At 41.1% G+C, this 12,106-nt stretch overlaps 1 protein-coding gene across 11 annotated transcripts in view; it reads right to left on the reverse strand.

The window, feature by feature from the left end:
• LOC102540431 (membrane-spanning 4-domains subfamily A member 4A) overlaps window positions 1-12,106 on the reverse strand; it is a 169,972-nt gene that overhangs the window by 30,842 nt on the left and 127,024 nt on the right. For 7 of the 11 annotated variants that reach the window (XM_072970039.1, XM_072970033.1, XM_072970035.1 and 4 more), the window contains 3 exons: window positions 6,392-6,493; window positions 5,101-5,373; window positions 4,545-4,628 (listed from right to left, as the gene is read on the reverse strand). In XM_072970039.1, coding sequence (XP_072826140.1) covers window positions 4,545-4,567 — 23 coding nt within the window. In that variant the 5' untranslated portion in view covers window positions 4,568-4,628; window positions 5,101-5,373; window positions 6,392-6,493. The remainder of the gene's footprint in view (window positions 1-4,544; window positions 4,629-5,100; window positions 5,374-6,391; window positions 6,494-12,106) is intronic. The other 4 variants (XM_072970029.1, XM_072970034.1, XM_072970037.1 and 1 more) reach the window with 4 other exon arrangements.

A 12,106-nucleotide genomic window follows, 5' to 3' on the forward strand; every position in this document is an offset into this window, starting at 1 on the left:
AAAAAAGTGCCACCATTTTCTCATATCATTTTTTGGATTTGCAGATTTAAGACTATCTTCCTACCCCTAATTGTCATTTTTGTTGGGTTTCACGAGGGAACAGAAATAGATGTACTTAATCCACCAAGATTAGCCATCATTCAAAATTTTATTCTTATATATCTGCTTTTCTTACCCATTTATTGTATCTCTGAAGGTGGGAGTGTATCTGACTTATTTTTCTGATTTCAGTATTCAGCAGACCCTGATACCATACAGGGGTATTTCTGTTGAAAACTTTTGGGTGGGTAAAACAGAGTCAAATGGAGGAACTGGTGTAGGTGATAAATCAGGAGTGAGTTGAGATACATTATCAGAGAAAACTGTATTTAACCTCAGCAAAAGACAAGGGGAATGCCTCAGACACCTGCTATTAGAGATTACAGCAGAGGAAAAATGCGAAAACAAATATACTGGGAAATGGGGGTCATGTAAAGTTGAGAAAACATGCTTAAGCATTGCTCTTCACTATTTTTAATCTAGGAAGGATATTATTTTGCTATCTTTTTTTAAAAAATTATTTATTTTTCTTGGGGGAGAGGGAGGTAATTAGGTTTATCTCTTAATTTATTTTTAGAGGAGGTACCGGGGATTGAACCTAGGACCTTGTGCATGCTAAGCATGCGCTCTACCTCTTGAGCTATATCCTCCCCCTTGCTATCTTTTAATAAAAGATGTTTTCCCAGGTCCTCCTCCATGATTCCAAATTAATAGCACAAACATACAGTACGTTTTCCCGTATGAATTAGGAACAAAATGGTTCATATAGCAAAGAAAGGTACTACTCTTAAGAAATCACATCTTAAGAAAACAACATCTAACCTCAGACACTTGTACCTATACATACTAATATGTAAAATATATGTCAGAGACCCCTAAGGCCAGGGTCTGCTTAGTGACAACAGCCCAACTAACCCATGTCGATATCAAAGCAATGTTTACACCTGCACATTCTTCCCTTCTTCACCAGTATCAGCTCACTCAGCTCTGCCTTTACTGCTCTGCAATCATTTTGCCAACTAAGTAAATTAGGTTTTTATCTGAACTTCTTGGAGACTGTCTTTCAGACCAATCAAATCACTCAAACTGAACAAAGAAATATGTTTTAAAGGAAACAAAAGCATTGTTTTGTTTTGTTTTTCATAAGACTAATTCTAAAGGCTTACAATTTCAGGGAAATCTAATCTCACTTCCTTAGAGCATTGAGTTTCACAGAAAATAATAATCACCAACTGTCTCTGGCAAGTAATTTCCGCAACACTTCCGTCTTATCAAGAGTCATAAAGGCATGTTTTTGGTACACTGGATTTGATCTTGTGACTCTAAAGCAGGAAAAAATTAATTCCACAGACAGCCAAATCAAATACCTTAGCATTTCTCCAAAACCAACTTCAGTGGCTTGATATATTTCTCACAGTGTCATTTCCTCTGCATTCTGAACCCAGAATGATTAGCTATCCCAAGCTTCCTATAGTATACTGTGTGTGTGTGCGTGTGTGTGTGTGTGCGTGCGCGTGTATAGTAATCCAAAGAAATGCTACAACAGTCATACATTATAATTTGTTTTAATAAAACAGTGGATGACTTAAACCTATGTACAAACTTTGTTTTTGTTTTTGTTCTTTTATTTTTTGCTAAGGAGACTGAAGCAGGGGCTCTGCCCCTGAATGTGCTAGTGCCGTCGCACAGAGAAACTGACTCTGGGGGGTACAAATCTGGGAAGAGCTGCTGTTTATTGAAGGGCTATTCTGAGCAAGGCACAGGACAAGATGCTTTACATAAAAATCTCCTTTAATCCTCACAACAACTCTACAAGGACAGTATTATTAATCCAAATTATAGCTGAGGCTCGGAGAAGTCAGGACATAAAGCTAGGATAACACAGCAAAAAAGTACTGAGTCAAGATTTGAAACTAGAGAGTCTTTAAAGAGCCCCCTCTTCATCCATAAGGCCCTCCACCTCTATGCCTAGCTCCCACAAGGATGAGAATGGTTCTGTGCAACTCATCCCATACACCAGGGGAAAAATGGTTACTGAGTCTTCTTGAATTTGGAGGGTATGCCCTAAGAATTCTTCACAGTCTCAGCACACAGGAATCTACCTGTCCTCCTCATCGGGCTCTGATGAGGAAGTGTGAATGCTTGTTAATAAAATGAGACAAAGGACATGAATATACTTTGTAAATTTCCAGGTGCTTCACAAATGCAAAGGGATTACAACTTATTTTCCGTCATGAGCACAATGACTCTACCAATGAACTATGAGATTGGATTTCTATGTTTACTATTTCTTTTTTGAGATATAGCTGACATATAATATCATATTAGTTTCAGGCACACAACATGATTCGATATCTGCATATACTGTGAAGTGATCACCACAATGTTTAGTTAACATTCATCACCACATGTAGTTAGAATTTTTTTCTTGTGATGAGAAATTTTTAGGTCTATTTTATACACAAATATTTTGATAGGCCAATGAAGTCCGATTCAATAAGATTATCATTCTTGCTCTATTTTTTAGGAAAAGAATATTAAAACCATAAGGGCAAGAGCTGAGAGGAAGCAGAGATGGTCCGTAGTGAGGGAAAACCAGAACAAACAGCATCCACTCAATTCATCACACACGCGAGAAATTTCTGCTGTGAAGACTGTCTAAGGAGCAAGGTGGATGATTGATAAGGTGCATGACTGGGTGTGAGAGGGACCGAGCTTTCATCTCAGCTCAGCCACTCAACTCTGTGATGTGAGTAAGCTTTTGTTCTTCCTCCCAAGTAAGGAATTAAAGTAGGTAAGTTCTAATGACCAACTAACCTGATTTCCACCTGGGGAGACCTGATTCCATGTCTGGTTGGCTGCTCACTCTTCCCACCTGACGATCTTGTCAGTTAGCTCCAGCTCGCTGAGCACCTCTTCCCTTGCCACCAATACCATCTTCCATATGTCTCATGACCATCGCATCTCCTAACTGTTATTTCTGCCAACCTGAGAATACTCATTCATACAGCCCGGGCTTTGATATATACGGTGGAACATGGTGGCATTCTTCAACTGGGAGAGTTTGAGTTGAGCTGCCTGCAATGCAGTAGCATATGCAGGCAGAGCTCCAGAGCCAAAGGGTCAACACCTTATCCAGTCACCATGTCTCCCGCAACAAAGAAGAGTAGATGGTGCCTGAGATAAGCCAGAAGCACAGGAGGGTTTTTCTCTGATTGTCACCCTGAGAACCTGGTGGGACTCTTAAAGGTAAAACTCATGAAAGCATCTCCCCACCAAACTCTCAAGTTAATCCCAGCCTTTATCCTTTATTACCAGGTGACTCCAGACATGAAAGTTATCTAGAAGATCATGAAGAGCAGTGGAAACATCAGCAGACAGAAAACACTGCTCAAGCCAAACTTGGGGTTTAGACCCACTGTCACCTCTTTTTTCCTCCCTGGAGGAGAAGAAAGAGAGTGAGCAGATCCTTTGTCTTCTCACTCACTTCTACGTTCAACTTTCCAGGTTCATCCTCCCTGTGAGACAAAGCCAAGTTTCATTTCATCATTCCTTCCAGAAAGGGGGACCATATCGAGTCAGGGGTAGAGCCTAGGACTCAGAGGCAGCATATTTGAGCTCTAGATTGAATCTGGCTCTTTGCCTACTGGGTGCCTCTGGGAAAAATCTCCTCAAATCTCCAGTAAGCCGGGTATAATAAAGCAAGCCATACAGAGTTGTTCAGAGGATTAGAGGCTAGAGGCTAACAGGAGGGAAACGGGCAGAGCATTTCTTCCCCATCCTCTTCCTACACTGGCATAGCCTTTGGAATGGAATTAGAAGCTCCTTCCCTCACAGTTATACTACAGAGCAGCTCCTCTTCCAAGACTCCTGCTCGTACTCACTCCAGTAATACTGTCTCCTTCTCAGACCCTGAGCCCTGGACGTGGTGCGGTTCCTGCTGTTTCCCATCTTTGGTGCCTTCCCATCTCTCCTTAGTTCCCTGAACGGGGCACAGCCTCCGTAAGGTCAGCATCAAAGTCCCTTTAAATGAATCACAGGGGATGAATTCTGCTTCCCGGGAGACGATAACTGGGGAGCAAATGTGGGAAAGTGAAAGGAAGAGAAATGCTTGACCCAACCCCCTAGGCTTTATTCTGAACCAGCCCTGATACTCAGATGCTGGTACGCCGTGGACTGAGTCCCACTCGTCTCTCTCTTGAACGACTGCAATAGCCTCCCAACCATTGCCCCCACTTCTGCCCCTGCCCACCTCTGGTCTGTTTTCAACATGGCACGCCAGCCAGGGTGATTCCGATAAAACACAGATTCTGCCTTTCCTCTGCTCAGAATCCCCCAGCGCTTCCCATCTCACCCAGAATAAAAGCTCAAGTCTTTAATATGACCTCAAGACCTAATTTTATGGCTTAGCCCCCAGGCACCTCAGACAACATCGCCTTCTCCTCTCCCCATCCCAGTCACTGCTTCACGCACTTCCTCCTCAGAAACTCCAGGCACATACTCACCTCAAGGGCTTTGAACTGTCCATCTCCTCTGCCCAAAGAATTGCCGGTGAGTTCTAGGGATCTGTGTTACCAGATTCAGGAAAACTGCTTGGTTTAATGTTTAACATTATTAGGTCAGAAGAACTATATTAAGTTAGATTAAATTTTATTCATCTAAATTCCTTTTGTATATTAAGTTAGATTAAATTTTATTCACCTAAATATCTTTTGAAAAAAGTCCTTTATTAGCTATTTTGAATAGAGAGTGAGGGAACCCTACATGGTATTCAGGCAACACAGTGGTTACTAACCTACTGGCATGAGAGAAGGGGTAGGTAATTAAAAATTCCTGTGGAGGAGACAGGGCTGGAGAAGACTTAGAATAAATCAGTGAAGCTCTATAGTGTGTAAAAGAGAGAGAAGCAATATAAAACAAAACAAAAAACTCAACAGCCCAGCCTTGATGGGACTGGGTCTTATAGAAACATCCAGACATCCTGATTTTATTTCACTTTTTAATTTTTCTCCCAGCTCTCCCACTGATCCACCCCATGACATCAGGCAAGTCCACTCTTACCTGTCGGCTTCATTGGCTCAATCACCACCAAGGGACACTTCCAGCTCCAGAAATCATACAAGTCAATCTAGTATCTCTCAGTTGCCATAGTTTCATAATATGTGGTCTAGATGTGCAATACCTGGCATGTGGCAGCCTCACAGGGTCTGGTCCAGGTTGTTTCCTCAGTGGCTGCTCCGCTGAGATGGGAGGGAACCAGGCACAGGTGATGTCACCTGGTTAATCATCCTGGAGCTTTTCCCAACCCTCATCTTCTGCAGTAAGGTCCACTTTCTGGGGAAGAAAAAAAAAAGGAGGACATGGCAAGGTCTCTGGTGTCCCATTCACAACTCAGATCATTCAGAATATGAGATTAGGTGAGATTTTAGTCTCAGTCTCTACTTCTGGCTTTATCCATGCCATTCTCCATCCTGCTAGTGCTCAGACTTGCCAGAATTTGAAGACAGAGAAGGGAGAGGAGACAGGAGCAGATAACAATTACATAAAGTCCACATGATGGCTTCAACTTACCCAGAGTGTAGAGAATGGGATGGGAGTGGAGGGCACAAAAAGCGCTCTTCCAAATTAAAGCATTATCACTATTTCTGTCATTGTTGTTCATACATATTATCTTGAAAATCAACTTCGTGCTAAGCTTTTCATGTGCAATCTCGATTATCCTTAACAAACAACTTTCTACATAAGTAATAGTACCGCCATTTAGCAAATGGGGAGGAAAAAAAGAGGTTCAAAGGGATGAATTAATTTATCCACTAAACCCCCAGATAACATGGGATAGAAATGGGACCCAACCCAGACCAAGTATGTAAAACCAGAACTGACACGCAGGAGATGAAACACTAGTACTGACAGTTAATAAAAGAGAAAATACTTCAAGTAAATGACTTTGAAAGAGGGGCTCTGGGTGAGGGGGAGAATGGGTGAGTGTACAGAATAACTGAATAAAAAAAATCTAAATCAGGATAAATACGCTGGAAAGTCCGGGGCCTGATTTAAGACAGTGAAGCCGGTATGTGGCTCTGGAAGGAAGGCAGATCATTCTAAGGATGCCTGGCTCCTACTGAACAAGAAGAAATGGCTTGTGTTGGTTATTTCCCTCCTATTACAACTGAGCTGGCACACAAGGCTGAAATCTTCATTTCAGCATCATAGAAAGTCTCCTGCCTGTTGACAGTGCATCTCATATGCCTTTAAAACATTATTTTTGGAAGAAAGAGAGATGTTCAGAGGAAGAGATATCCCCACTCTGACAATAAAAACTTATGAGAAAGAGAGCTCAGGAGACACTCACATACTCAGCTGCTCTGGAGGTGAAGAAGCAGGTGGGTAGGCTGGCTCGCTTTTAACTCCAGAATTCTTGGATAATCTTTGGCTTGAAGGCAGGTTTCAGAATCTGATGAAGGGGAGATTAGGGGGATTGGAGTACCAATGGTTTGAGCTCTTCCCAGCACATCCTGGGAAGCTTGGCTCTGGTATTTCATAGCAGGAAGGTTTGGCCCACGTCTGGATGCATGGGACCAGAGCACTCTTTCTACCTCCTACAATGTGCTACGTCTAAGTGAAGCATCTCCAATCCCTTGGATTTCCCTCTTAAAGGGAAGCCCTAGGTGATGGTCAATGGGCAGAACATTCCATGGTTCTCCTAAAAGTCTATCAAGGACAGAGATAAAAGCCTCTTCTGTCTGGGTGGGCACTGTTCCTCCCTAAGGCTTTTAGAGGTTGGCTTAATTTTGTTCCTTCCCAGGCTGCCAACCAAACGATCAAAAAACACACATATCTTTGAATGGGTGGCGAGCTGAAAGGTGTTCAGTGAAGCAAAGGAAATTAACCAGGGCCTGGTAAGGAGCTATCCTTCTCTGATTCTCTGGTTTTCTATGTTTAGTCTTGGGATGCTGGCTGAGACCAGGCTGGCCTGGGTGTCCACTGGTGACTTTTGTCACAGGGTCAGTCGCAGGCCTGAGCACTGAGGCCTCTCCAGGACTTCCTCTGAACCAGTTAAACAAGATTCTGGATGCCAGGTACAGGAGAACCCTGGAGCTGGAGGAGTTTTTTCAGCCTGTGCTTTCAAGAAGGGGTGAGGACAAAAGACGTTGGACAGTGTAAGGTTTGATGTTCGACCCTCTCATTCAGTCTTCCTCATTTGATCACTTCTTCAGCCCCAAGAAAATTATACCAATGTCATTTGTAAAACCACACCATGGACATAATTATTCTACATTCTATCTGGACACAAACAGAAGACTGCAGGACCTGGGTTTCACCAGCAGCCCCTAAGTGACTGCATGACACTCATCACATATTCTCACAGAAAGACTCCCTCTGGGAACTTGGACTCCAACCCTCATCATGCTCATTGTGCAGAAGGCCCAAGGTTGCACGTCCTGTCCCAGCTTCCCCTTTCCCAGGAACTTCCGCATCTTGAACGTTCCTCCTTGGGGTACCCTTAGAGCCCTTCTCCCCCACCATCCCTTATTTGCATTTTAGGACACATCACTTTTCATTTACTTGACCACACAAATCATTTGCTTTCAAATCCAATTGTTTTTCATGTATAAACACAGGGCCATTTCTAGTTCTTTTAAATGAATTCCTCAATCGTGTCTTTCATCCATTTCTTTATTCCTGTCTGTTTTTCTTTCTCTTGCTGCTTGTTATAGATGTTACAAATATTTAACCATTCTTACAACTTGGCTTTGCCTTTTGAGTTGTTTATCAGGTTTTTACGTTAATTAAAGAATGCTTAAATTTCTGAGCAATTAGACATTTTCTTTTTTTGTTGTTTTTTTGAAGTACATTTGATTTACAAAATTGTGTTAGTTTTCTGTATAGCAAAGTGTACAGTAAAATGATTCAGTTATATATATATATATATACACATATATACACACACACACACATATATATATTCTTTTTCAGATTCTTTTTAATTATAGGTTATTACATGATATTGATTATAGTCCCCTGTACTGTACAGTAGGACCTTGTTGTTTATCTATTATATGGTAGTGTGTATATGTCAGTCCCAAACTTCAAATTTCTCCCTCCCACCTTTCCCCTTTGGTAACTGTAAGTTTATTTTCTATGTCTGTGAGTCTGTTTCTGTTTTGTAAATAAGTTCATTTGTATCATTTTTTTAGATTCCACACATCAGTGATATCATATGATATTTGTCTTTCTCTATCTGACTTACTTCACTTCATATGATAATCTTTAGGTCCTTCCATGTTGCTGCACATGGCATTATTTCTTTTCATGGCTGGGTAATATTCCTACACACACACACACACACACACACACACACACACAGATACACACACATCCACCCACCACATCTTCTTTATCCATTCATCTGTCAGTGGACATTCAGGTTGCTCTCATGTCTTGAAGACTGTACAGTTTAACTACTGAAGTGACTGGGGAACTCTTCACTTGCTGATGATTATTTATCTCAGATTTTAAACAAGAAGCTGAGGAGAGCTACTTCCACTGAGAATTTTTAGAAAGGACAGTTGTGGGGAAAGAATAAGGTGGTTTTCTTTGGATTCTGTGAGTCCCACTTATTCAAGTAAAGTTGCAATGATTTTGAAAACCCAAACATGAGAAAAAGTGTTACATTATTTTTCTGTTCTCCACACTGCATATATTCATGCTTTGGAATTGAGCCATTAAACTCCTTAACTCCATGTGATGCTCCTTTAAAAAAATTGGGTTTCTTGAAGTGCCCTATTTTAGAAAAAGTGCTCTACCCCCAAATTTTATAATTACAGAACCGTAACTGTAAACCAGTTGTAACCATTACTTACTTACTTTAACTAACCCACTTTTTCTATTTAAATAAATGCATTTAAAAATAAAACAAATGCCATCACTGTGCAATTTTTCTGCAGTACTATTTGTTACAACGAAAGGTAACCACAAATAAATGTAATTTAAATGAAAAATCATTACATTTTAAATAAATAAACATCTGAAACAATAAATCTAGTTGACACATGACAAGAATTAGCATGATTATAATCGGTTAGTGATGAAGAGATTTTGTCTGAATACCACTTACTTAAAAGAAAGATGACACTTCATAACAATATCTTTTTTAAAACTCAACCAATATGAAGACTCTCAAAATCACATGTATATGGAATCAGAAGGTGCATGAGATTTTAATCCCATTATCTGAGATTTGATGTGTCAGAGTAAAATAAAAATCACTAGAGTGTACCCCAAATAAATAAGTAAATAAAGCTGAGTTTGTGTGTTTCTACATGTGATCAGTGAGGAAACATCCCAGAGGAAATCCTTTATTCAGTGAGGGTAAAGTCAGTAGTTTGCTAACTGGTAAGAAGCCCATTTCATACTGGTTATGCAGACTGAAGACTGAAAACTAGCACCGTGGTGGGAAGAATGAGTTGTTTTAAAACAAGTTCTGTTGTTCATAATTGATAAGCATTTATCAGCTTCAGGGGCTTGAATCAGTTGTGATGAGACACAATGATCAGTTTTGATTTATTTCCTACAGATATTTACCTTTTATACTCAAAATTAATGGTTAGCCAAAATTGGAGGAAAAAAAATTGATGAGTAAATTTTGGTCTTTTAAAATGCCATTAAAATTTGATATAACATAGGCATTATGTGTTTAAAAATGAAATATAAAATTCTCCCAGATGTATCTTAATAATGTCTGCAAAGTGATGGTAAAATGGTCCCACAGCCATTCACTGCTACTTTCTGGTTTTATAAAATACTAAAGAAGAACTCTCACGGCAGAGAAAGAGAGAGCTCTGGTCTCTTCCTCAGTTTCAAGGACACTAATCGCTTTATGAGGACCCCACCTTCATGACCTCATCTAAACCTGATTGCCTCCCAAGTGCCCCACTTCCTAATGTCATCAACATATAAATTTGGGGACCACAAACATTCAGTAGGTAACACATCCCCTAGAGAACAGTCTGGCACAGAAAAGGCATTCAGAGATCGCCATTCTAAGTGAAGTAAGCCAGAAACAGAAAGAAAAATACCATATGACATCACTTATATGTGAAATCTTAAAAAAAAAAGGCACAAATGAAATTATTTACAAAACAGAAACAGACTCACGGACATAGTAAACAATCTTACGGTTAAGGGCGGAAAGGGACAGGAAGGGATAAATTGGGAGTTCGAGATTTACAGATACTAACTACTATATATAAAATAGATAAGCAACAAGGACCTCTAGCTTTCATTCTGCTGTTGTGATGTGAGATTCTAAGAAACAGAGGGAAAAAAAAAAACATGAGTGGAGTCAATTACCAAAGTCAAATGCCAAAAAGAACAGTGCACTGTGCTCCAGGAAATCGCTCCTGGACAGTAGGACCCTGCGGCCCCCATTTCTAGAGAAAAAAATCTCAGTCACCTCCGTTCAAGGTCAGTAGAGATCTGAGACGCACGTCCACGTTTACTAGCTTCACTATCAGCCGAAGGGCGAGGTGGGGAACTGGGAAGTCCCTCAACTGCACCCATAAAGCAGGCTTAGGGCCAGGAGTCAGTCACTCGCCAGTGCGGAGCACCAGGGCACTCAGAAAGGGCTGAGTATGTTCGAATCATTGCACAAGAGGATGGGTTGAGAGTAAATGTAGAAAAATTACACACAGAGACCAGAGATCATTCTAGAGATAAAATGCACTTTTCTATAAAGGGGATGGGAGAAGATGTACAGCAAGGAATATGGATTCTTCTGAATGTTAACATATGTCAGACTCTATGGCGTGATCCTCACAAAAACTCTGAAGACCTTTTGATTATCATTTCATACATGAGAAAACTGACTGGATATTTTACTGATTTTCCTACAAATTCCTTCTCAGACTCAGAAGGGGTGTGAGAGAATCCAAGACGACCAAGAGCCTTCTTTGGCATTTGTTCAAAGCAGGTCACAGACCTAGAGGAAGGTCTGGACCCTATGGGTTTTCTTACATGAAGAGGACATTGGTAGTGGGGATGAAGATGATGACAAAATGACAAGAGTGTGTGATGTGTGGTCGGTTTCTTCAGCAATATCATCTCATTTGGAGAATAAGAGGATTGGACTAAAATTCTCCCCAAGTATTTTATGAGTTTCCTACAGCCCCCTGGCTTACATTTGCTTCTCTCTCCGGGGCAGCCTTGCCAGCATTCTGGAAACTGAAAAAGCACAGGGCACATCTTGCTGTCAGCTGTTGCTACAGGCTGCACGTCCCAGAGCTGTCCTAACCCCTGCACTTCTGAGCGAAGGCTGTTCTCCAAGCAGCCTTAAAAGGATGTGAAAGCGGCAACAATGTTCCCTCCGCAGCCCATTCCTCCCGGAGTACAAGCTCATGCAGCCCTGATGGCTCTGCCTCTGACTCCAGCGCACTGACACTCTTCCCAGGATGTGCCCGGACCTCCCTGAGTGGAAAGTAAGGAAGATGTGAAGCCAGAGAATGAAGAGGCACCCAAAGGAAGCAACTATTAGGCAGTGAGTCCCCCACAGGTTGCTTACCATATGACCCAGGAATTCCACTCCTGGGCTTGTACCCAGAAGGAAATCTACTTCAGGATGACACCTGCACCCCAATGTTCATAGCAGCACTATTTACAGTAGCCAAAACATGGAAACAACCTAAATGTCCATCAACAGGTGACTGGATAAAGAAGCTGTGGTATATTTATACAATGGAATACTACTCAGCCATAAAAACCGACAACATAATGCCATTTGCAGCAACATGGATGCTCCTGGAGAATGTCATTCTAAGTGAAGTAAGCCAGAAAGAGAAAGAAAAATACCATATGAGATCGCTCATATGTGGAATCTAAAAAACAAAAACAAACAAACAAACAAAAACAAAGCATAAATACAGGACAGAAATAGACTCATGGACAGAGAATACAGACTTGTGGTTACCGGGGGGCTGGGTAGAGGGTGGGAAGGGATAGACTGGGATTTCAAAATTGTAGAATAGATAAAGAAGATTACACTGTATAGCACAGGGAAATATACACAAAA

The sequence above is a fragment of the Vicugna pacos genome, chromosome 10 (assembly GCF_048564905.1).
Source record: "Vicugna pacos chromosome 10, VicPac4, whole genome shotgun sequence".
Lineage (NCBI taxonomy): Eukaryota > Metazoa > Chordata > Mammalia > Artiodactyla > Camelidae > Vicugna > Vicugna pacos.